This window comes from Watersipora subatra, chromosome 3 (assembly GCF_963576615.1).
Source record: "Watersipora subatra chromosome 3, tzWatSuba1.1, whole genome shotgun sequence".
Lineage (NCBI taxonomy): Eukaryota > Metazoa > Bryozoa > Gymnolaemata > Cheilostomatida > Watersiporidae > Watersipora > Watersipora subatra.
The window spans coordinates 70,844,414-70,869,563 of record NC_088710.1 but is presented as its reverse complement, the minus strand read 5'-3'; the positions used below and the strand labels follow the sequence as shown (position 1 = coordinate 70,869,563).

The 25,150-nt window shown below is 37.1% G+C and overlaps 1 protein-coding gene across 1 annotated transcript; it reads right to left on the bottom strand.

The window, feature by feature from the left end:
• Nucleotides 1-6,279: 6,279 nt before the first annotated feature.
• On the bottom strand, nt 6,280-24,120 carry LOC137391928 (ovostatin-like). Its single transcript, XM_068078492.1, has 30 exons — nt 24,027-24,120; nt 23,714-23,919; nt 23,381-23,596; nt 22,420-22,472; nt 22,081-22,153; nt 21,520-21,633; nt 21,117-21,201; nt 20,728-20,890; nt 19,763-19,883; nt 19,508-19,617; nt 19,010-19,183; nt 18,661-18,861; nt 18,395-18,569; nt 18,027-18,241; nt 17,725-17,918; nt 17,594-17,640; nt 17,297-17,428; nt 13,753-14,011; nt 13,429-13,657; nt 13,038-13,181; nt 12,752-12,953; nt 12,393-12,692; nt 12,081-12,295; nt 11,550-11,817; nt 11,226-11,455; nt 10,756-10,974; nt 9,700-9,827; nt 9,431-9,599; nt 8,844-8,946; nt 6,280-6,630 (listed from the first exon to the last, which is right to left on the bottom strand). Exons 1-30 carry the CDS (start codon nt 24,089-24,091, stop codon nt 6,545-6,547), a joined length of 4,896 nt encoding a protein of 1,631 aa, XP_067934593.1. The 5' UTR covers nt 24,092-24,120; the 3' UTR covers nt 6,280-6,544.
• Nucleotides 24,121-25,150: the final 1,030 nt, after the last annotated feature.

The following is a 25,150-nucleotide window of genomic DNA, read 5'->3' as shown; positions in this document are numbered from 1 at the left end:
TGTTTTTGAAACATTGGCTATTGGTCTCTCACTTCCATCAGGATAACGACGAAATAGTACAGCTCCCAGTCCAGTTTCTGAAGCATCACATGAGATTCCAATGTCAAGATCTGCGTTGAAGTGTGCTAAGACACTATCAGTTGATAGCATATCTTTCAGTTTGTTGAAGCTCTTTTCTTGTTCAGTGCCCCACTTCCAGGTCTCTCCTTTGCGTGTCAGTTTATGCAATGGTCCTGTGAGTTGTGACAGATTGGGTATGAACTTGCTGTAGAATTGTGTAGCTCCTAAGAAAGATCTTAGCTGAGTTAAGTCTGTTGGGACTGGCATCTGTTGTACTGCATCTGCCTTCTTTCCTTTAGTGATTCCCTTTGAAGTGAGTTTGTGTCCCAGATACTCTACTGTCGGTTGAGCAAAACAGCACTTGTCTTTTCTACATCTGAGCCCTCTTTCTTCTAATCTTTGAAGAAGTCGACGTAAGTTTTGTAGATGGCTCTCTGCATTGGCTCCACTCACTAGTATATCATCTAGGTATACTGCTACTCCTGGGAGGTCTTGTGTCAGTTGCTCCATGATTTCTTGAAAATACCCTGGTGCTGAGCTTATGCCAAAGGGCAACCTCTTCTGTAGTAGTACTCCTCGGTGTGTTGATAGTGCTAGTCGTCGTTGACTTTCTGGTGCCAACAATATTTGATTGTAGGCATCTGCTAAATCAATCTTTGTGTAGCAATAGCCTCCACCTAGTTTTCTGATTAGATCTTCTGGTAGTGGGATAGGTTTCCTATGTGTTTCTAGCTGATTATTGATAGTCTTGGAGTAGTCTCCACATACTCTGATCTTCCCTGCAGCTTGACCTGTTGTAGATTTGCGTACAGGTACAACTGGTGTTCCATACTGGTTGAATTGAGTTGGTTCCCATATGCCTTTAGCTACACCTGCTTCGTATGCTTGGTTGAGCTCTTCTGTCAAGGCAATAGGAACTGGTCTGGGTCGGCAGAAGACTGGCTTTGTTGAAGGTTTGAAGTTTATCTCTAGTTCAAAGTTCTTGAGACATCCTAGCTCGTCTTTGAATATTTCTGGAAATTCTTTGCACATCTCCTTACACTTGACTTGTAACCTCCCATCTGGCTGGTTCTCTGTGATTGTTGATACAAGGTTCTGTTGTAGCTTGTCATCAATAGAGATGCCTAGTTGCTGTATAGCAGTTCTTCCTAGTAGGTTGAGATCTTGTACAGCACTAATCACAAATGGTAGTCTGACTTCTTTCTGTGCATCCAATTGGGCAGTTAGCTCACATCTGCCAAGCGTCTCTATGAGATGTCCTGAGGCTGATTTGTAGTTAACTGTAGTAGGTTTTGGGTTTGGCTTTCCTAGCTTCTCCCATATTGATTTACAGATGAAGTTGTCACATGCTCCAGTGTCCAGTTCAAGTGTGAAGTTGTCTCCCTCCAGTTTGATGTTTTCAGCAAGTTTCACCATCTTGGTTGATGTGCATTCTATCATCTTTACTGGTTTTTCTGCTGCAGATGATTTCTTTTTCTTGCATGCTCTTTCTATGTGACCTTGTTTAGAACAAAAGTTGCAGGTGGCTGCTTTGAATCTGCAGTCATCCGCTGTATGGTTAGTTCGGTCACATCTGTAGCATAGCTTTCCTTCCTTCTGCTTGTCAGGTGTAGAGTTGTTTTTCTGGATTGGTTTGTATCTTGATTTCTGTTGAGCAACCTTGTTGACTTTAGACGAGTTTCCATAAACTGTCTCTTTGGCAACTTTAGCTGCTTCTTCTGTTTCCTGTGCTACCTGTATAGCTTTGTTGAAGTTGAGTTCATTGTCCTTGACCTTGAAGAGAGATTTGAGAACTGCTTCATTGTTTACAGAGCAGATAAATCTTGTTCTGAGAGCCTCATCTAATGGATCTGTAATGTCTATGAAGGCACATGTAGTTGCATCTTGACGAATTCTGGCAGCTAACTCTTGAATAGTTTCTCCAGGTTTCCTCTGCATGTCACTCCAATACTTGTAACGCTCTCTAACAATGAAGCGCTTAGGGTCATACTGGTCTTTGAGAAATTCCAGTATTTCATCCATGTCGAGGTCGTTGATCTGCTTGGGTGTTGAAAGCTGAGCTGCCATATTACTAAGCTGCTTGTAGAGTGTAGGCTGTTGGTTGGTGAGAAAAGTGCCAGCAATCTTGTCTTGATGAATAGAATTTGCTGCAATGAATGTGTTGAATCTGTCTATGTAATCTGTTAGTATAGCTTTCCTTCCTTCTTAGCCAATTAGCTTCTGTTATGTTTCTATTAGTAGCTCTGCTGTTGGGTCAAAACCTGGGAAGGCTGGAACAGCGGTTGCAGCTGTTTCTTGTTTCCGTTGTAGGTTTTGTAGTAGTAGCTCCATCAGTTTCTTATTCTCCTCCATTCTTTCATCTTGCTGACGTCTGTATTCCTCTTGTTGCTGCTTGAACTCTTCTCTGTATTCCTCCTGCTGCTTCTGCATTAGCTTGATCAGGTCTGCTACTTCTGCCATTGTAGTGGTGCAATTTTGAACAGTTACTCTTGTAATAAACTAGAACTCTTTGTATCGATTTTATCAATGATAAAATCTGAACAAAACTCTTTGTAACTGTTCAAAAGAGAAATCCCTGTCGCCAATTAGCTTCTGTTATGTTTCTGCACAGAAGCAATTAAATAGAGTATTAAATTAGAGAAATGGTTTATTGCACACTCCAGAGACAACTGATTTGATAACAGAAAACCCAAGTATTTATATGTTTGGTCATAGAAAAGCTTTGTCAAAAAGCTACAAGCATTATTAATAGCTATAATGAGACAGTACTATATAATATTAGCTTGTATAAAGCTTTAGCTAAAAAGCATAATGTTTGTTGGCAAAGTACCAATAATACTTGGCACTAGCATGACATTAGGCATCTGTTATTTCCTGTTGCAAGTAGCAAAGAATCCCCATTTTGGTTGTAAAAGTAAGCTGTAGGTTGTCAGACTGGAGACTGATAATGCTTGCCAACTCAAATAATAAAAGTTTAGATTATCGCTCACCAGGATGGATATGAAAGTTTATCTCTCTTATAAACAAATGTTTCTCATCTCCATCCATATGCAATCCCACTGTAGTCCCTCACTCATGTACAATGTTTAGACATGTGTTTATAGAAATATCAGGGCCAGCCTTTTTGTCAAAGTTTCTACTCATGTCTGTTACCATGTTGTACGGTGCCAACTAGGCAAATTATGTTATCTCTACTTTCTGGTGGAGAAGAGACAGACTTTTGTGAATTAAATCTTTCTATTATTTATGTTAGCGATGCGCCTAAGATATCCCAAGGATTGCATGTAATCCTTATAGGAACATTATTTTAATTAAATGATAACAAAGACATACAGAGATCAGTCTAATACAAAGCTAATACATGTAGGCTTTGGTTGACTTAGTTTAGTCTGTTTGTTTAGACTTAGTTTAGTCTGTTGAGTTAGTTTAGTCTCAGGTATCTGTCCCTCACCCCTCCCGGCGGCAAGTAGTCAACTGCGTACGTGAGTAAAAATAATAAAATACAAAATATCTAAAGAATGTTTTACGCACATTTGATAATTACATCTTTGATGCTGTTTTAATACTCTCATCTGTTTATACAAATCTCTCAGTTTATCGTTGTTTTTTTTGTTGGTTTTTTGTTTTCTGGTTTCTATCATTGTTGTGTCCAGCTATCGTGATTAAAATCTTGTAATGAAAAATCTCCGCGTAGTGGAATTAAACTGGTGGTGATTGCATATGCAATACGATATGCAAGCACGTGCATCTAACCACAAGGCTAAGCCTTTCTTATCTGATTTAGCTCATCTACAGTATTTTTTATTGCTATTAAAGCTAAATATTTACACTTTATTACAAATTAATATTGTCTTTTGCGTTTGTTCTTCTTTCAAAGTTTTTTTAAAGAGCCATTTCAAAATTCATTATTTTTTTATTTGTAATTATTAATTGTGTCATCTCAATTTCATAAGTGTCATTACAGTCTAATTGTAACGACACAATTCAATCTTCGATTTCCGGTTATTGCAGAGGGCTATCGCTAGGAATTGTAAAACTAAAAAATGTTCCCATGCATGGACATTTTCGAGTAAGAATTGCCTCTACATTTTCTCTGACAGACCAAGTACTCTCGTGCTCTTCACTGATGTATTTAATTCTGATATCTCATTTTTATGTTTGTCCCAGAATCATCTATTGAGAGGTACTAGTACATGTACTAGTACAAACTTCTATGTGCTCTGTGTTATTATTAATTCAACATATTAATTCAATGTATTCATTTTTTTTCAGATCACTTTAATTGTATCAGTATCAATTCACTTTTCATTGTAATCATTGTAACAAAACATACATTATCTAGCCTTTGCTTGCTAACTATTTTGCATTTAAACAGCTTTACAATTGTTTTAGTTTTTTTTAAGTTTATTTGAACTGCACAAAAACTTCTCTCATGAAATGAGGTTTAAAAGTTATGATGGTAAATGTTAAAAAAATAAATTTTCTGTGCAAAGACTGTTTTATTACCCGAGCAACGCCGGGCATTCATCCAGTCATCCGCCATGTCAATGTTTATCTGTATTCTGTATGTCTGTCCATGTGTCCAGTTATAACATTGAAGTTTTAGGTATAACAAATCCGTTGTGATATAGATTGGAACTCACAACCTCCAGTTCACTAGACACACATTTATCTACAACACTACGCTGTCCAGCCAGCTATATTGTAGAACAAGATGGGCATATACTTATTACATACCTGGTATACCAATCTTTCATGGCTTCATGCTTAACACTGCAGCTAGCATTATGGGTGAAGCTCTACCAAAAAGACAAAGTGTGCCCATACAGAAAGAAATGCTTAAACTCACATGACCAACAAGACTATTGCATTTAGCACAGATCTGTATTGGGCACTGCAGCTGGTACAGTATGAATTACAGTACAGATCTGTATTGGGCACTGCAGCTGGTACAGTATGAATTACAGTACAGATCTGTATTGGGCACTGCAGCTGGTACAGTATGAATTACAGTACAGATCTGTATTGGGCACTGCAGCTGGTACAGTATGAATTACAGTACAGATCTGTATTGGGCACTGCAGCTGGTACAGTATGAATTACAGTACAGATCTGTAGTGGGCACTGCAGCTGGTACAGTATGAATTACAGTACAGATCTGTAGTGGGCACTGCAGCTAGTACAGTATGAATTACAGTACAGATCTGTAGTGGGCACTGCAGCTGGTACAGTATGAATTACAGTACAGATCTGTAGTGGGCACTGCAGCTGGTACAGTATGAATTACAGTACAGATCTGTAGTGGGCACTGCAGCTAGTACAGTATGAATTACAGTACAGATCTGTAGTGGGCACTGCAGCTGGTACAGTATGAATTACAGTACAGATCTGTAGTGGGCACTGCAGCTGGTATAGTATGAATTACTGTACAGATCTGTATTGGGCACAGCAGCTAGTACAGAATGAATTACGCAGAAATAAACATAGGACACAGAAATAAACAAAACACTCTCATTTAAAAGTTAGAATGATAAATGCCGTTGTAGATGTTGATTGAAAATAAATTTTCTGTGAAAATCTTTTTTATTCCTCATGCAATGCCGGGCATTCGTCTAATATTAGTGTATTGCATGAGTTGTACACATATGCTAGTGGCAATAAAATAACATTGCTCTATATTTGGACAGTATGTCGGTGCTTGTTTTTCAGCATGGAGCCTGTTGCATAAACACTGGAATGTCAGAATAGCTTGACTCAGTAAAATACAACCGCAAGTTGGCAGCATAGACTACACAACTCATAGACATTACATAGGGTATAGGCCTATGTAGATCCATACTTATAATTAGCTAAGCACCTCTTAACTTATTGGGTTGATAAAAGTGTAGCGGATAGGGCCCTTTTTAATACTAACTAACATCTACTTTTATATAAAGAGCTTACTAGGAATTTGTGGGTAGAAACTATGCGCTGCCCTCGGCTAGCTAGCATGGAGACATGTTAAAAGTGCTTTTTGAGAAGCTTTAAATAGCCACTTAATACGCATGAACCTAGGTATATTGGAGTTTTGTGCTCCTACTCATTGTAGAGGTATCCAATTATAATCAAAACTGCTGTAGTTGCTGATAAATTATTCTGTTAGTCATTAAATAGTATTTATTGGGAAGGTTTTGATTTTTTAGTGATAACACACATATCTGTATTTTTAAAATAATTGAATAAAAAACACAAGTTTAATTTTATAAATTGAACAGCCACAAAGTAAACTGTTAATTGCCCATAAAAACAATCTCGTTATCAGCAGAAAGAAGTTTCTTCATATAGCTAAATATTATTCAACACTGACTTTTATCTGTATTTTTATCTGTACAGCTTCAGCTATAAAATAATAATTATGACTTAACTGAATTGTTATTCAATAAAAATAAATGGAAACATGTTATAATATTTGAAAGGAAGTGGCAAGAATAACTTCAGAAAATGTTCACGAAGAGATGACTGCTGGCTCAGTGCTGGGGCTTGTCAGAGGAGAGCATTTGTAAATTTTATACTGTGTCTCTTGTCTCAACTCTACAATAAATGTAAAAAAATTATTGTAACTAGAAATTCCACTGTCATACAGCCCACGACCAAAGAGATATTGGAAAAAAAGAAAGGGTACTGATGGTTGAGAAATGCAATATTAGCAGTCAAATGGCACTGCAGTGCAATAGGATAACTGCAATGGTAGCTGTAATGTACTGGGTGTGGGTGTTATTATATACAACAAATAGCAATAATGAAAGAAAAAGATTATATGTTTATATCTCTCCCCCTGTAATAGGAGAAATGCAATATTGGCCAATATTAGAAGTAAAATGCACTGATATTATTAGAATAACCAATATTATTAATATAATAATAATATGAAACCAATGTACAATTTTTTTTACATTTCAAAACGTCATAGCTAGCAATATCAAGAAGTTGTGAAGTTTGTATAGATTTTTAGAAAATCTGTACTACGTAGTCATTGTTCTGTAGTCATCCAAACTTATAATTAAATATTGTAATAATCTCATAAGAACCGTTAGAAAAAAAATCATCGCAATTTCCTTTACTTCCACTGCGTTGGACATCAGTTAGAATACCAAAGTACTCAAAATTGTCTAAAATGTCAGTTACTTTGAAATCGGCAAAAATGAAACGATTTCAGTACTCCTACGTTAATTACAGAAACCTTCGGCAATTCAACAATGCTATAGACTGGTGAAATGTGCACGTTATTTTTTCGTGAAATGCGCACGACTTAATCGTTCTATTCTCTGTCGCTCGGCGTTTCAATTTCCGGTCTTAACTTTGATAAAAGTAAGGCTTAGCAAGTTTTTATAACGATTTTGGGCCAAATAAATCTGTCTATTTGTATACAATCCATTCAGATGGGTAAGTTTTAAGATACTGTCGACACTTTTCAAAGACTTTGTAATATATTTGAATAGGTTTATATGTTTTTTGTATCATTATTATACTTAAACGACTCTACAAAATAATGGTTAAATTTGTTGATGAGATTTCGAAACGAGGGTTTGTGACGTTGCTGATGAATAATTTTCCTAAGTTGTGTGCACATGCATTTATCATAAAAACTCTCAAACTTCGATCCGCTCATTTGGTCGTGGGATAATGTAATAAATTGTAAAGATTCCCTTGCTAATCTCAAAAGATACATTAAAATGAGTTAAGCCAGAATTATTTTCTAGCTTCTTGTCTAACAGCTCATGAGAGACCAGAGAGCTAACCAGAGAGCTAACCAGAGAGCTAACCAGAGAGCTAACCAGAGAGCTAACCAGAGAGCTAACCAGAGAGCTAACTAGCCAGCACTAGAACTCTGCTGGTAATAAAGACATTGAGAGATTATCAGCTACTATTAAAAAACTTTAAGGATTAAGAACTGCTACTAGAGGAAAACTTTGAGAGAGGACTACTCACTATTAAAGATCTTTAGGGGGTCACTGATCTTTCTTAAACAGAAGCCTGGATGACTAATAGTTACTATAAGGCACTACTGGGGATCAGGAGGTGTCACAGAGGAGTGTGATGAAAAAACCAGCAGAAGTAATCCGAAATGGTAAAAACTATAAAAGACATTGAGGTGCTATAAAAAAAAACTTAACCAAAAACTAAAACCGTCCACAAGAACACAAAAACTAAACAAAGAGAAGCAGCAACAGAAAACCAAAAAAGAGTGAATAATCAAGAAACGTTATCCAAAACCAGAACATACATAAAAAAACTATTAACATTGATGAGGAAACAAGAACGAGATGATGCGAATTTATAAAGGAAACAATCTTGCATGGAAGAGCATGAACTATAGAGAAGAACTAAAAAGTATTATGAAAGACTGGGTGATGATAGAGAATTAGGGAAAAATGAGAGATAATCAGTCATTTCAAGAGATGACTAAATATACCCTATAATGTGGGGCTCTACAAAATCACCATATATGAATAAGAATTTAGCAGTAACATACTCCAAATTCATACCAAAGGTTCAAAGACTCAGTATGTTAATATATGTATGTATGTGCGTTCATGCGCAGAATTGAATGATATTCAGATGAACTTGTGAGTTGTAGCCCTAAAGAATTACAGGTAAATGGCTGACAGACTCTTTGAGGTGCAACTATCTGCAAATGTGGTTTTCGGTGAATAACTGTATTGATAATTTATCATGTAATTTAATTATACCGTTACTTGCTCTGCAAACAGATGTAATTCGCTGTTTTAGAAAATTATTCTTACCTGTTTTGTAATAGTCATAAGTGGTGACTACAGCAGGTTTTACGTTCTTCACATTAAATTCTTGGTTTATGTCTATAGTGAAGCACTTCTGGTTAGAATTCAACTGAAATCAAGCAATAGCCCATGTGAAATGTAAAACACAGTGTGGAAAATAGGATGCTACTTTCATACAGAATGTAGCATCAAATAAACATACAATAGTGCATTATGACAGGTTTCAGCCAGCGTGCAAAGTTTGTTACACAAAAGGATTTGGATTTTTAAGGAAATACACAAAGATATCCTTACAGAGTTGAAGTTGAGCTGTACAGTGCCATCTTGATCTCGCCATTTTTCTACTTTCAAAGTAACAAGAAAGCAAAACCTCTGCATACGCACAAATGTGACACCATTAGTAGCTACAGCTGTTTTCACGGCACAAAGATGGTGCATCGCATGGGTATTTTGCTTCCAGACACCAACAATGAATCATGACAAAATGGGAGTGCCAAGGCTGTCTCCATTATGATATTGCAATGCCATAGAGGAGTGTGTCACTACGCCATAGTTGTATAGAAACTTCGTAATTGATTTTTATTAACACTTACGGAGTTGAAGTAGAGCTGTACAGTGCCATCTCGATCTACTTCATATCTCTGAAGATCAACACTTTCATCCTTCATAAGGTCCTTCAAAGCAGCCTTATTAGCAGCCCAACCTGACACCATCTTGGCTTGAACAATGGCCATGTTACTCACACCTCCTTCACCAGTATACCTGAAGTTTTATAAAGACAGTTTTCATAGCTCTTCAATGATTAGTTAAATATTACGTCTAGTAATCCATGGTAAGATGAATTAGAACAGAGAGTGCTTACCTGGTGCAAACTCGGAGCTGCCTATGTTTACAGGCTTCTTTGGAACCGCGTTTTCTGTAAACTCTGGCTGTAGTTGTGAAAGGCTGTCTTTTTTTATCCGGTTGATTGATATTGTAACGCACATTAGTCTAAAACATAAAAGAAAATAATTGGTTCCTCAATGTATTCACAGTATCACATTAATTTGTATTTTACACTTGTTGCGAGTAAACTTAATAATTCAAAAAACATGATCATCTAATGACATAATAATCATTTGATGACATAATAATCAACTGAAACCTCTGTATATACTTGATCATCTGATGACATAATAACTAACTGAGACCTTTGTATATACTTGATCATCTGATGACATAATAACTAACCGAGACCTTTGAATATACTTGATCATCTGATAACCTAATAACTGACTGAAACCTTTGTATATACTTGATCATCTGATGGCATAATAACTAACTGAGGCCTTTGTATATACTTGATCATCTGATAACATAATAACTAACTGAGACCTTTTTTATATACTTGATCATCTGATGACATAATAACTAACTGAGACTTTTGTACATATTTGCTCATCTGATGACATAATAACTAACTGAAACCTTTGTATATACTTCATCATCTGATGACATAATAACTAACTGAGACCTCCATATATACTTGATCATCTGATGACATAATAACTAACTGAGACCTTTGTATATACTTGATCATGTGATGACATAATAACTAACTGAGACCTTTGTATAAACTTCATCATCTGATGACATAATAATCAACTGAGAACTTTGTATATACATGATCATCTAATGACGTAATAATCAACTGAGACAAGTATATACAAAGGTCTCAATTGATTATTATGTCATCAATGTATATGCATCACAAAATTTGTGATACATTATGCTGTCATAACAAGCTTACAATTTGCTGTCTTAGCTAGCAGTTAAAATGCCTGATTGAGCCTTGCCTCGTACCGATAGTTTTTGCAAAGTTTTTGAAAATAATTATGACAAACATTTAATATAAAAACAGAACTTTAGACTTGGTTACCTGCATGAGGAAACACCCTTTACCAGTGGCAGTCAGCCTGAGGTCAGCAACTCTAGGGAGACGCTCCGTAAACTCCACAAAACTGTTGTCATTGTTGAGTTGAAAAGATGCAACTTGAGTGTTGGTATTTTTCTCAGTGATTCTGATTGATGCTGAAATTCCATCAATGTATATGAGAGCTGCATATTCAGCCAGAGCTTGGAGTCCTATAACCGTGTCCTAAAAATAGGAGTAGCGAGAGTGGCAATTAGTTGTGTAGTTTTGTTAGACTAATAAAACATAAGCACTCGGGAATAAGGAACCCCGAATTCTAATAGCAACTCGATCTAGATAATGCGTCATCAAACCAGAAAACATGAGGTAGAAGATACTACATCTCCCAGAACACAATTGAAATGTCTTTTCAAAAGGAAAGATGATGATGAATTAATATCAAGGTATGGCAAATGTAATAAGCTGTGTAAAACTACCTGTGTTGAACCGAAACCGCCCCATGGATTTCTCTGGGTAGATAACCATCTAACTATAGGTAGACCATCCTGTATCTTTTCATTGACGCTGTTCCTCATTTTGAGTAGTGTGAGGAGGGCGTAAGCTGTTGTCTCCGTATCAGCAGAAGAGGGTCTGTAGTACCACCAATGGATCCTTGGGGGTTCTGGCTCATTCTCATTTGCCTTCCACATGGTCATTGTACCATTAACTACAAAAGTTACACCCAGTTAAACAATCTTCCAATTTCGTAAAAAACTATGGGCTTCTTGAGAAAACAGTTTAAAAAAAGCAGGGAGTTTTACCTTTGGCCATTGATAGCAGCTTCCTGAAGGCTCGGTCATCAGCCTTGTTAAAGAGAGAATATGCATAGGCTACTAAAGAGATAGTGTAGCCGTCTTCATACAATTGTCGATCAATGCATTCGAAGGCTAGTCCAAGAGAAGGGCTGGTCGTTTCTACCCCAGCCTCCATCATTGCAATCGCCACGTATGCGGTCATGGCAGCTTTGTTAGTGCCATTGCTGGTCGCACCAAACCCACCCTGCATGTACTTGTTGTGTGTTGTGCCAATCTAAGAATTGAAAGCCACATTCAGAAGTCAGCTAGAAATGAATCACAAGCATTGAGGCTCTAAAGCAGTTAATAAAAAGCCAAACTAATATTTTCATTAGCAAGGTTGAGATAACAATGACCTGAATGATTTACTGGAACAAAAAGTACAAAAGTATCAGTTAGAAAACTTTAGTTGTCCAAAATGATGGAAAGAAGAGAACAGATTTAAAAAAAATCAAGTAAGGTTATGCTACTTAGTTTAAATATTTAGTTGTCACCAACCTGAGGGTAGCACCCATCTCGATCTTGGTTTCGAATAAAGAAGTCGATACTTTTTGACTGAATGGTTTGATCGATGTATATGTATGGCTCCGCTAGTCCAAAACACTTGACTACAAATGCTGTCAACCACATACTACCAGGAGTGTCAGGCTTAGACTTGCCAAAGGAACTGTAGGATTGATCAGCATGAGCATAGGTCAACTCTCTCTGGTAACCTAAAATATCATAGTTACTCATAGAATTAAATTGACACACTCTGAAGGAATGAATATTGACATCAAGAAGATCTATAATGCTCAGTAAGAAACGAACCTGATTTCATATATTGAATTGCTCTTTTTCTAATTGCAGGATTGTCCTTGTTAACAGCTTCTAAGTATTTGAGTGCAAATATATTTGGTGCAAATGAAACCATGGTTTGCTCTGCGCAGCCATAGGGCATCCTCAGAAGGCTTCCAATATTTGACATGGCAGGACCCATCACATCACCGACAACCTTGACGTAAGCCCGTTCAGAGCCTGCTATAAGCTCAGCTGGATTTGGCAGTGGCAGGCTGTAGGTTTCAATTGTAGTTCCTGATGGTGTTGCTGAAACAACAATGGTTGTTGATGCTTAACTCTAACAAAAGGCAATAATTTCAGACTACCTCAGGAGCTATCAAAATCTTCACAGTAACGTATCTCTAAGAAAGCCTCTCGAGCAGACTCACCAGAGTCGGGATCAGTCATGCAGACAAAGTCACTGACAGTGTACTCTCTTGGGGTACCTTCTGGCTCAACAATAACAGGGCGAATCACTGTGTCACTCATTCCAACCAGAGTCGCCATCTCAGACCCAGAAGGACATACAGATGGGTTATTCACCACTTCGGCCTGCAGTGAAAATGCTTAATTCTAGCCCCAGAGAATACTACTTTTAGATTCACATACATAAAATCAATAAGAAATTGGACTTACATTGATAGATATGTTAACACTTCCAATCTGATTGATGACTATTGTGAATTTTTTTGTGGCGGTTCCTTGTGAGCAGACACATCGTACTGCTGATGATTTCTGTAGAATTTCATAGTCGGTAGATTCATTGATGCTCAGTGCTACCTGTAATAGAGGCCTTTGTATTACAGCACTCTAATTATGATGTGAAACCAAGCCTCATTAGTATCCATATGACTGTACTAGCAGCTACTACTAGCAGCTAGATGAATTTACAGAAAGAAGATTCATTGACACTTAGTAATATCTGTAAAATATCCTTAAACTAATTTCTTTCATCTCTGTAACATTTAGCAATAGCTTGGCACTAAATCCTTATAATCTTTTTTTAAAGACAGATACATGTACTTACAGCTAAACACTGGGAAAGGTAATTGGATACTGTGACAGCAATCGGCATTTTTTCTCTTCTGATGACTGAGTACGGTAAGTTCATGGAAACAAAAAATGGCTGAAAAGCAATGAGAGATGCAGCTGGAGACACTCCTAGTCCATCTTGTTCATCCATGCAGACAGTGTTACCGACCCACTCGGTTATTGTATCAGGCACAGTCGAAGCAACTGTTGCAGCACCAGTTGAGCTAAAATAGCATTTAACAAATACATTTAGCAGATACATAAAAGTGGATTTTATCTAAAATAACCACTTGAACAAAAAAGACCATGATCAACTCACCCAACATCGACCATGTCCCACAACCACGTTTCTGGAAAGTATGTACGAACTGTTTTTGTGATATCTTTCCTTTCTGAGTTCAACTCATCTGTTGCGATACTACTGTATCTAGAACTTTCTTGAACAGATGCCGCTGTCTTGCGTCTGCTTCCAGCGCTTTGTCCTCCTCCTCCTCCTCCTCCGCCAAATCCTCCACCTCCAAAAGCTTGCACGAGATCATCAGACTCTGAAGCAAAGTCACTTGACTCAAATCTTCGATCTAAAAAAATTAAATATGTATATAGATATACTATATACAATACATATTATGGTGTAAATAGCCAACACACTGTTAATAGTTTTGTAAAATTTTATGCTAAAATGCTTACAAAGGAATTATTTCTGCTACAGAGCAAACAACATTAATGACTCATCATAATGTGTAAATGTCGCAACAGGTAACAAAAACGAAACTAAATATGACCCGTCTCTTTCTCTTTATGTCACTCTTTCTCTCAATCTCCCTCTCTCAATTTTTTCTGTTTATCTGTCTGTTTCTTTGTTTCTCTGTTTCTCTGCTTCTCTATCTCAGTCTCTGACTCTCTCTCTGCCTCACTCTCCAACTCTTTTTCTATCACCCTCTATCTCTCCCCCTTCCCTTCTTTTGCTCGCTCATTCTCTCACTCTCTCATTCTCTCACTCTCTCGCTTGTATGTATTCAGAGAGATTGTTGCATGTGAGAAGTGCAAAGCCAAGAATCATTTGAAAACCCCAAATTAAGCTTTGATAATTAATTATTAGTAAAGTGGGGTAGATTGAACAAATACCTGTGTACTCTACTGGCACAGGCTACCAGTTCACAGGCTACCAGTTGGTTTTCTATAGAGCCTAGTAATATTGTAAAGGAAACTACCAGTTCTCTTCACTCTCCACAAGCCAGTCAAATAAACACACCGAGTGTTAACCTCCAGAAATATATATATAAAATTGTTTTCTCACCCCGGATACCCCGTCTGGGTGGTAAATTCTGCTCTAACTCAGATCTCCTACCGGAGACCTGGGAGTTTGAGCACTCGCCTCAAGATCTTAGCTGTTCCCAGTAGCGCACTTATATATATATATATATATATATATATATATATATATATATCACCTGCGATAGGATTATATATATATATATATCTATATATATATAATCATGTTGCAGGTGTTGTGTGTAGAAGTCTATGTGACGAGTATGGCCTTAATAAACCACAACACTGGTGGGAAGCTCCTGGTAAGGTCAATGAAAATGACCGCGCTAAGATCCTCTGGGCCTTCTACATCCGGACTGACAAGCATGTCCTGGCAAACCAACCAGATATAGTGGTGGTGGACAAGGAGAACAAGAGAGCTACTATAATAGATATAGCAGTACCCAATGACTACAATATAGCCAGCAAAGAAAAGGAAAAGGTAGAGAAATATCTCCCTCTTGGAGAGGAGATTCAAAAATGCTGGGATGTAAGAACAACTGTAATCCCATTAGTCATTGGGGCACTGGGTGCAATAACACTGGCACATAAAATGTGGCTTGCCCAGATACCAACGGTAATCAACTCAGGTGAGTTGCAGAAAAGTGCGCTATTGGGAACAGCTAAGATCTTGAGGCGAGTGCTCAAACTCCCAGGTCTCTGGTAGGAGACCCGAGTTAGAGCAGAAACTACCACCCACACGGGTTAACCGGGGTGAGGAAACAATTAAGAGTTCATAGATTGAACAAATACCATCCTTTCAGCCCTCATGCCTTTTAACCTAAAGTTATGAGGGCTAAAAATAGAAACATATTTTTGGGTGTCTGATGAAAACCACTGGACCCTACAAAGCTGTTTTGTTAAGTTATCAGGAAATAGATGCTGGATGACCAATGCAGACAAGAGATCAGAAATAAAAAAAATAAACAACACAAGTTTAACACATTAAACTTTAGCGCAAATAAATATACCAAGAAAAAAATCTTTAAGGAGGCCTAAAGAAAATTATGACAATCAATTGCAACATTTACAAACATTTAGAGCTACCTTTGGTAATGATTTTCAAATAATAATAATTTGAGTATATTTAAGTTTGTTAAAGAAGATCGCAGCTCAACAAATTTTGATGTTCACCTAAACCACAACTCATTTCAACCATAAGAGCTAGAAATCAGTGAAGAATGGCTCAGGAAGGTCGAACCTCTGTGCTTAGTTGACCTGAGTCACACATAACAAAAGACTCTATCCATGAGGAGACGGTTTTTTTTGTCAGGCATCAGGACGTATGAACTCATACGACCTGCTTCTATCTCATAACTACATGTATTTTACTTCTCTTTTTTGTCATTATAACTCGCTGTTTAAATGGTTATCTCCTGCTAATCCACACCTTAGCATTGCATTAAATTATATTGTATTATAAAATATAATTCTATTGTGTTATAATTATATTATATTGTAATTTTGTGATAGATTGTTATATTTTATTATATTCTGTTGCATTAAATTAATCTAGATTACTTTATATCATAGACCTATTAACTATACTATTAATTATAGACCTATTAAGTATAGTTATTAGGTCTATGCTTTATATATACACAGCTTACTGTCATTTCCATTGGTTCACATTTGATCTTCTAGTCTAAAATCAATGCATTATTTAGCATGTACTATGAAAGTTTTTTCTGGTGATTTAAGTCACACATTTGTACTCTGTGGACTCAGAAATGAAACTGTCACAAAAAGCAAAAATCCTTCTTTAGAAGTTGCTACCAAGTCAGAGTATGCTTCAAAGTGAAACCAGTCTTGCAATACTGCCTGCATTTTATACTAATACATATAAGGCGACCAATATTTTAACAAAATAGTGGATGGTAATTGTCTTCTCCTCTACCAGCCTTCGATCATCTGAATAAAACTGAGCTGCAAGATTATCAAGCCAACATTCCTTAAAATTACCATGAAGCACCCATAAACCGACGTTGAGCCTTTTAGGTTTTTCAAGGCTGGTACAATATTATGTTGAATGTTTACCAAAAAACAGTATATATTTTTACAATCTTTTCTCCCTTCAGAGTAAATGCAATGAATAAAGTACCAACAATCACAATTATACTTTTATACAACTGGCAAGTATTTCGCGCTGAGCCAGGGGTTTCTCACTGAGCCCTCCTTAACCAGTAGTAGCATTATCCAGTTTCATAATCTACTCTATATTCTAAGAGCTACGTTTTCAAAGATTTATGGTTATTTGGATTTTATGGTAAATTGATTAGAAATTTAATCACTAATAGTCTGGGCAGACAGACTACAGGCCATCATAACAGTCAGTTAGTGCATTGCAGATAATGGTTTACATCAGACCTCTTAACCCAAATTTTTAGATTGCCATAATAATCCTATAACCATATAACAAACAAACATAATATACTTATAATAAACAAATGACCATATAAACAGATGTACTATTTTACACTATCAACAAATGAGAGCAAAATAAGGTTTGTTTCACATATGTATAATGTGCAAAGTAAGTGTCAGAAACTTACTGAATAGTCTATAGCTGTTCAATATACACGGGCTAGTAGATATGTTCAGACTAGTCGCAGTTACTAGACCAGCTGCTCTGAAGCCATCATTGGCATCTTCATATGGCATGGACCAGTAGAAACTATGGGTATCTATATAACAAAATACAGACAGGTTTTCTAGCAATCATTTCACTTACAGACAAATCAGGATTACAAGATACCATTTAAATACACAAAACATAAGTAAAAAGATATTTGGAGTGCTTTAGATGAAATTGCTATGGTATTATGTAAAATATGTTTATTGTAACTTACCATTGCTAGGCAGAGAACCACATTGAGAGAAGTCAGACCAATAGACTCTACAATACCATAAGAATATAACTAAGAGATAGTCATATTTAGTTTGCTTTCTAGTGTTGACTACAAACTCGTTATCAACTCACCCTGACCATTCCTGAAGTGCCAGGTTTTTTATTTTACTCAAAGCTTTGGACAAACTCAGCTGGTTGTCTCCACCTTCGAGGAAAACACTCTTGTCTACCACACCATAGCTACAGAGAGAGTTTGGACTAGCAGTGAACAGCAGATCTACAGGCTCTCCTGGTCGTGCTTCACTCTTGCTAAATCTCATCTGTGCCTGTAAAACAACAAGCGACTCCTGAGTCAATGAGAACATTATACACAACTTAGTAATATAATAAAATAGCCATAATATTGTCTGATATAAAAACTCTAAGCTGCACACCTCATTCTCAGTGCATTCTTCAACTTTGAATGTCAGACCATCGGCTACAACTTCACCATCAGGTCTGATGTAGTAGACAACTAGTTTACCACTAGTAGACATGGCAGCAGTTACTTGCACAGTTATGGAGAAAGTTCCTTTGTGTGTGGCTGTAACCTGAGCACCTTGGGTAGTGGTTGGAGGAGCAACAGTGGTGGTTGTATCTCTTCCAGGTGCTAAAGAAGTATTGCAAGCTACTTAATCACTGCTGCGTATGGGTTCGTGATGTCATATGGCAGCAGGTTAACCTGATCGTTTCTGGCATTCCGTACTTTTATTATTATACCGAAGTCAGAATTCGAATTGCATTTACGTTAAAAAGCGCTCACATTCTGAGGTAACAGAGTCAATGATGGCATCACAAGACCTCCACCAGTAATAGTAACACGAATCTCTTGGTGTGTGGTCCCAGTCATCTTGTTCATCTTGCTCGGTAACAGCTGTATTTAGAGTAAGACTGATTGGACTTGATCCATAATCAGCAATGTCTGTCAGTCCAACTACCTGTAGCACGAGTATATAGATTTACTAGTCAAGGAATGCTAGATTATAAATAGAAGTATTATACATAAACCCATTATACAAGAACATTTACCTTGTATTGAAGTGGAGTTTCCAAGGCTATACTTGTAGTATATTGAATCTTGAAGGTGGCTTGAGATCCACAAGACAAAGTCTGGGTATTTGGTACGATCTGTAGGAAAGATCCCGATGGAGAGTACCAACCCTCAACATAGAGATATGCTCTTGGTGAGCTCCATCTCCAGAAGGAGGAGTTGAACCTTGTAGCTACAGCCTAAAAGAGAAAATAAATTACATAACAACATGCAGGAAGAATGATATAGTGTAGATACCACAAAACTCTTTTGAAAAGTAAACATGCATGAACTATTCCACAAGCATGTTCATGTTTAATTATAAAAGTGAAGATAGAAATATCTCACCTGAATGCTATAGGATGAGAGATCCTGCGCTGCTGGAGGGATACTAAACTTTACTTCTCCATTAGCGTCGGCAACGTAGCTCTTGCTGTACTTGCCACGGCTGCCCCAATTGTTGATCACAATATCAACAGGTTCGCCAGGCGCTGGCTTTCCATCCAACATTTTGGTAATTACCTATTTGAAAAAAACTTGAGGGTTCAAGTTGCATTTACAAAAACATTTGAACATAAACACCTGAACATAAAAGTACAAATCCATTCTAGCTTTTCAGTGCGTAGGGTAAGTATATACGGTTCGATTCTTTAAGTAGTGCCAGTGTGCCTGCATGCTTCTCTGCTTGTGCGTGTATGTATATCTATGTTTTTGTCTGTCTGTATGTCTTTATGTACATCCACCTTTATGCCTTATATCTAAATCCCTGTATGCATGCTGTTTTACGTGTACACGAATGAGCTCTCTATCAGCTATTAACACAGTAAGTGCTCGAACTTCACCTACCTTTGCATTGTATGGGAGGCCAGGTTTGAATTTATCAGAGCCTTCCATCTCAAGATTAACATCATATTCCTGAAAGGTTAGCACCTGACTTGTAGCATTTAAGTATGCACCTGAAATTATTAGAGTTAGAATGTACTAGATATCACGGCTTGCACTAACGGATGCAGTCAAGGTATGAGCAGATGCGTTACTGTTAGATATAGCTGTAATGTATACATAGAGGCAGCGCATAGAGGCAGCGTCGACAAAACCAACCTGTTCCTTGTTCCCGAACTCTTGCTTCAATTATTAACTTGACTCCATACTTGAATCTCCTATATCGGCTATAGCCAACATCTTCTCTGCTTACATTCACAGAGTAACACCCATCTAGCAACTGTAACAGTAACCAGCTTAGAGTAGTGCTATTCTCTACTGTCATCGTTCTTTTCTGTCAGCATTCTCAAGTATCAGCATTCACTAGTATCAGCATTCACTAGTACCAGCAGTCTCTACTGTTGACACTTTTTACAGTCACCATTCTCTCCTGTCAGCAAAGTTTTCTGTCAGCATTTTCTACTGTCAATATTTTTTTCTGTCAGCACTTTTTACTGTCAGCATTATTTACTGTCAGCATTATTTACTGGCAGCACTTTTTACTGTCAGCATTATTTACTGTCAGCATTATTTACTGGCAGCACTTTTTACTGTCAGCATTTTTTACTGTCAGCAGTTTTTCCTGTCAGCATTTTTTACTGTCAGCATTTTTTCTATGCATTATATTTGGTCTGCATTATCCGCTGTCTTCAGTATCTACTGTCAGCATTCGTTATTGTCAGACTTTTTCACTGTAGGATTAACATCAATCATCAAGATCAGCTGCAACTACAGCAGCCATGAGTAATGGAATGCGTTCAAAATGGAGGGTTTTTGAGATAGCAGAGAACAGATAGTAGGGTTAATAAAAACAAAGGATGTTAAAAATTCAACATGATTCAATGGTTATAAATTACAAGTACTTGCAGATTTATTCCAGTCCAACCAAGTTATCTAGAGTTGCTTACATATAGTTGCTGATGCTATTATCTGTTATACGCCTATACTATATATAGGTCAGCTAGTACTATATATAGGTCAGCTAGTACTATATATAGGTCAGCTAGTACTATATATAGGTCAGCAAGAAAAACAATATACTTAAAATACTATCAACAAGGTCCCACAAAGGTCAAACAACTCACTGGCTCAACGACTAATGTACAGTAACCCTCAATGCCTGTGTTTTCATCAGCTTCTGAGAAAGCCTCAAAATCTATGGAACTTAGCCTAATTCTGGTTTGTCGTGGCTCCTTAATGCATACACTGGCTTCAACTAATCCGAGCACTGGCTGCCCAAAGGTGTACCTGCAGTTATAAGACACGACTTACATCAAGAATACATGCCAATAAAATTATCTTCAAAGGCTTTGAAACAAACGCTTCATAAATGGTCGCTCTGCTTTTTGTTTCAAGATAATATTTGACTTGTCATATGGCAACCACTAATGTTTTTCTCAAAAGAGTTACTCCACCCCAAACAGTCATCAAGTAGGTTTTACCCATATAAATATCAAGACCTAACTCCACTCACTTGGCACACACTTTAGCCACCACCCTTTCAGTTTGGAATGTAACGTATTTGGGAGGATCAAGTGTCACCTCATACTTGGGAAGAACTGAAAAGAGATGGCAATCAAGGAAATGCTAGACTGTTAGTGGAGATTAGAAGGGATAATCTATAGCTAATCTCTTAGGAAGGCATCTGTTTTGCTTACCTTCCAGATTCATATTCTTAAAACAGCAACTAGTTGAATCATATTATAGAGCTTGCAGAAATATGCAAAAGGTATGACAGTGTAAGAGAAACTGGAGGAGTTAAGTGTAACTATTTATATCGAAGCAATTGTCAACGGAGTGCGGCAGCAGCTGACAGGCTGTCAATGATGAATAATCAAAAATAATTGAAGCCTTGTATCATTGAGTTATCACCTCACCATATTCTTTGACCTCAAATCGTTGTCGGCTCTCCTCGCCATTTCTTTTCATTTTGATCTTGTAGACACCCATATCAGGTTCCTCATGCAGCTGAAACTCGAGCTGTACCATACCTAACCAAAAGGATTAGCTGTTGCACTGAAATCTAATTAAACTATAGATTATTACTACTCATTGCTAGGTACTACTGTGTATCCTTGGTATGAAATAGATATTGCGGCGATATTATACAGAAACTGTTTTATGTTTTGATAACAGTTTTCCATAAAATCCCATCAGAAAAATCGGTAAATTATGTTTATCAAACTTATAGAAAGTTTGTAAAAATTTTGTGGGCCACATTGACTAGTGTGTTGAAATGCAAAAGGGCATAAGTATAGCGCATCTTTTGCTCGAAAACATAGTCAGAGCTCACAACATGCTTATAAGAGTAAGGTGATGACTGATGAGCAAAAAGGGTGTTCCTGATTTACACGGAAATATAATGCGCCTATAAAACTATTATTGCTTATTAACCTTCCGATGAAGGAGCAAGGTTAGCTGTTGTACTTGGTACATACCATTAGCCGGGATAAGGTTGTTCCACTGTTCCACTCGAACCTTGCTCGGGGCCTGTATGCTAACACTCTCTATCTGCAAAACAGACATAAACATTAGTTATGACTTTGTACCCAGAGATCGAATGTTTATTTAGGCTTGTTTTCGTCATTCCTGTTAATGACTCTACCAGCACTGTGTTTTTAACACAGTATGTCAATTTACTGCTGACAACTGATTGATAACAATAACACCATTATGCTACTAGTTACACCGTCTTCAATCAGTAAACGTAGAATGCTATTCATACATCTGTTGCTGGCTACTCCTAGGTTGAATTGTACACCAATTCTTCAACTCACCACTTCGGTAGATGGCCTAAGTTGAGTGTCAAGACTGAGAATTCTGATCCGCACTGCAACCAGCAAGAGATAATTAAAGTGAGAGTCTTATCTTATAAAACTAGAGCGTTACATGGGACAGGAAGCTAACTTTCACAAAAGCCGACTCTCACAGGCAAGTTAAATCTAATCATAAAGTTCATTTATTCAGGGCTGACTAGAGAGCACGCTGACCCGTAATAAGACTACGTATTTATAGACTTAACTTTAGGAATCTAGAGTGTCAGCTCTATGAATCTAGAGCTTAGACCCTATAAATATGGACATTAGATATGATAAACCTAGAATTTGACAGTGGATATAGGTGTGTGATGTGATTCTATGAATCTAAAAATTTGACTCAATGAATCTAAAAGTTTGACTGTTTTTTAAATGAATTTGAAGGCTGGACTTTATGAAACTGGAAATTGTCTCCACATAGCTATAATTGGATTCGGTGAATCAAGATATTAAGCGGAAGATAGCATCGAGAATATGGTTGCAGCAAATAAATAGCACAAGTTTTCCTACAGAATACAGAGTGTATAGCCTCTAAGATGGTTTCTCAGAGGTGCCTTATATGCAGATAAGTATGTATGTGAAATAACCCACTACATATCAGAGGTGACTTACATTACATATCAGAGGTGACTTACTTGTGCATACAAGCATGTAGATTAATTTGAATGCATTCATAGCTCAGATAGGTAAAGAGGTCATGAAATACAAAGGAGTTAAAAACTATTTTTAAAAATATATAACATAAATTATGTTTTGCTTCTCATAAAGTACTTATCATTCATCCAATTAACTTGGTACCTTGAAGAGAAAACAAAGTAACTAGAGACAAGGATGGTATGATTTAATCATTTGCAATACTGGCTGTTTTTTTCTTTATAATGGATTCGGTGATATGGCAAGTCAAAGGTACAAAGTTACTTGCCTAACTGTCCAGGCTTATAGATGGGTTTATCAGTCTGAATGAAGGTGATATCCGTGTTGTACCATCTGCTGATAATCGCAATGTTCATTGTGTCTTGGAACGAATAACCAGCTGGGTTTCTTGTTGCTGGTCGACCGCTAACTTCAAGAGTAACATATTCTGGCGACGTCTCTGACTCGAATTTTGGCATTGTTAGCGATAAGCATTTTGTTTCATCTAGAAAAACAGTGATGACAAATCAGCACTACCTGGCGCTATTGAGACCCTGATTGAGGCAATTCCAACTAGGAAATGCAAGCTATTTATGAGCCAAAAATAAAATAGAAATCTAACCTCCTGGCTGCATTGTAGTAGTGGCTCTGTTCAGAGTTGAGTTCTGCGTACCCTCCGGAAGCGGTTGCCATGGAGTGTCAATCCACACCGTTATTAGTGAGACTTCAATCGCAGTAACATCGGCCACATTATAAAGGTCGATACATACCGTCTCTGGTCGGTTCGGTATAAATCGGTTTGGTGCTGAGACTAGATAGCCGGGTTGTCTAAAATAAATGCACATAGAAATACACTAAGCCTGTCAGTTATAATGTAAACAAGTGAAACTTCAGCAGGCAGACATTAAAATAAATAAAAGATGAAAAGTACGCACTGGGCAGCAATTAGATGAGCTCCTAGTACTAGACTAGTCCATATAGTCCATATAATCAGCAGCATACTTGCTGCCCTTGTAACTTCTCTGAGGTTATACTATACTCTAACAGGACATGCATCTATATTAGTTTTTACACAACGTGAGCCAAGTCATTCAACTGTATCCATAACAGAACTATAAGATCCAATGAGAGTTGAGGTCAGGTGAAAGACCATCAATGCAATTATAGACTGCAGACATGTGTACTAAGTTAGGTCAAGATGGCAGGAGGGTGGCGTGTGAAGTCATATCCAATTAACTCTTCCAGAAATTTCAGGCTGTAATGAGTCACTATCCCAGTGTTAGATGGCATACATATGATAACCAACATTTGCTTCTAAAAACAAGCTATGTATGGTGAGGCAAGGAGACACAACTCTGTGAAGGCCAAGTGAATGACCGAATGAACCCCTATTTACTACTGGAAGTTTAAACAAGAAATGAGATGGGTATAAAGTATTATCGTAATACAAATGAACCAATAACACAGAGTATCAGTTTTCATCTAGAGATGCCACAATATAAACCTGCTTGTGAGCTCATTGTTGTCTCTCTTAAATAAGTAAATAAATTCTTTCTTTAATAATTAAAGAATAAGTAATTTACAGAAAATAGTCAACTGCTCATTTAGTATTGCTTTGCCAAAAGCTTCTTTTGTTTTCTACAGTTTCGTAACAGAAAAAAAGGTTTTCTGACAGTAAAGGCTACTAAAAGAAACAAAAATCTCACGTGTCAGACTAGTTGCATTTGTTACTTGTATGTATGTACTAGCTGTACTACCAGGCGTTGCCCGGATAATAAAAAAGTCTTTGGTCAGAAAATTGATTTGTATTTAACATATAACAACATTTGCCATATTAACTTTCAAACTACATATCATGAGAGAAGTGTTTTGTGTAATTGAAATAAATTAAGAGAGAAAGTAAAAACAACTGTAAAGGTTTTCAAACTTTGTCAAACTTTGTCAAAAAACTTGGTCAAAATTGCAGGTTCTTTTTTTGGAGGTATTAGACAATGTGTAACTTCTGAGAATACATGTATTTAACAGATTAATAAAAAAATATGACAAAATATGGTAGTAT

Excerpts from the sequence above, each read along its gene's own strand:
- LOC137391928 (XM_068078492.1), bottom strand. The coding sequence starts at position 24,091 with ATGCTGCTGATTATATGGACTATATGGACTAGTCTAGTACTAGGAGCT. Across the intron at positions 23,920-24,026 it reads GCTCATCTAATTGCTGCCCA|ACAACCCGGCTATCTAGTCT; the intron begins GTGCGTACTTTT and ends CATTTATTTTAG. Across the intron at positions 6,631-8,843 it reads TTATGACTATTACAAAACAG|AGTTGAGACAAGAGACACAG; the intron begins GTAAGAATAATT and ends CATTTATTGTAG.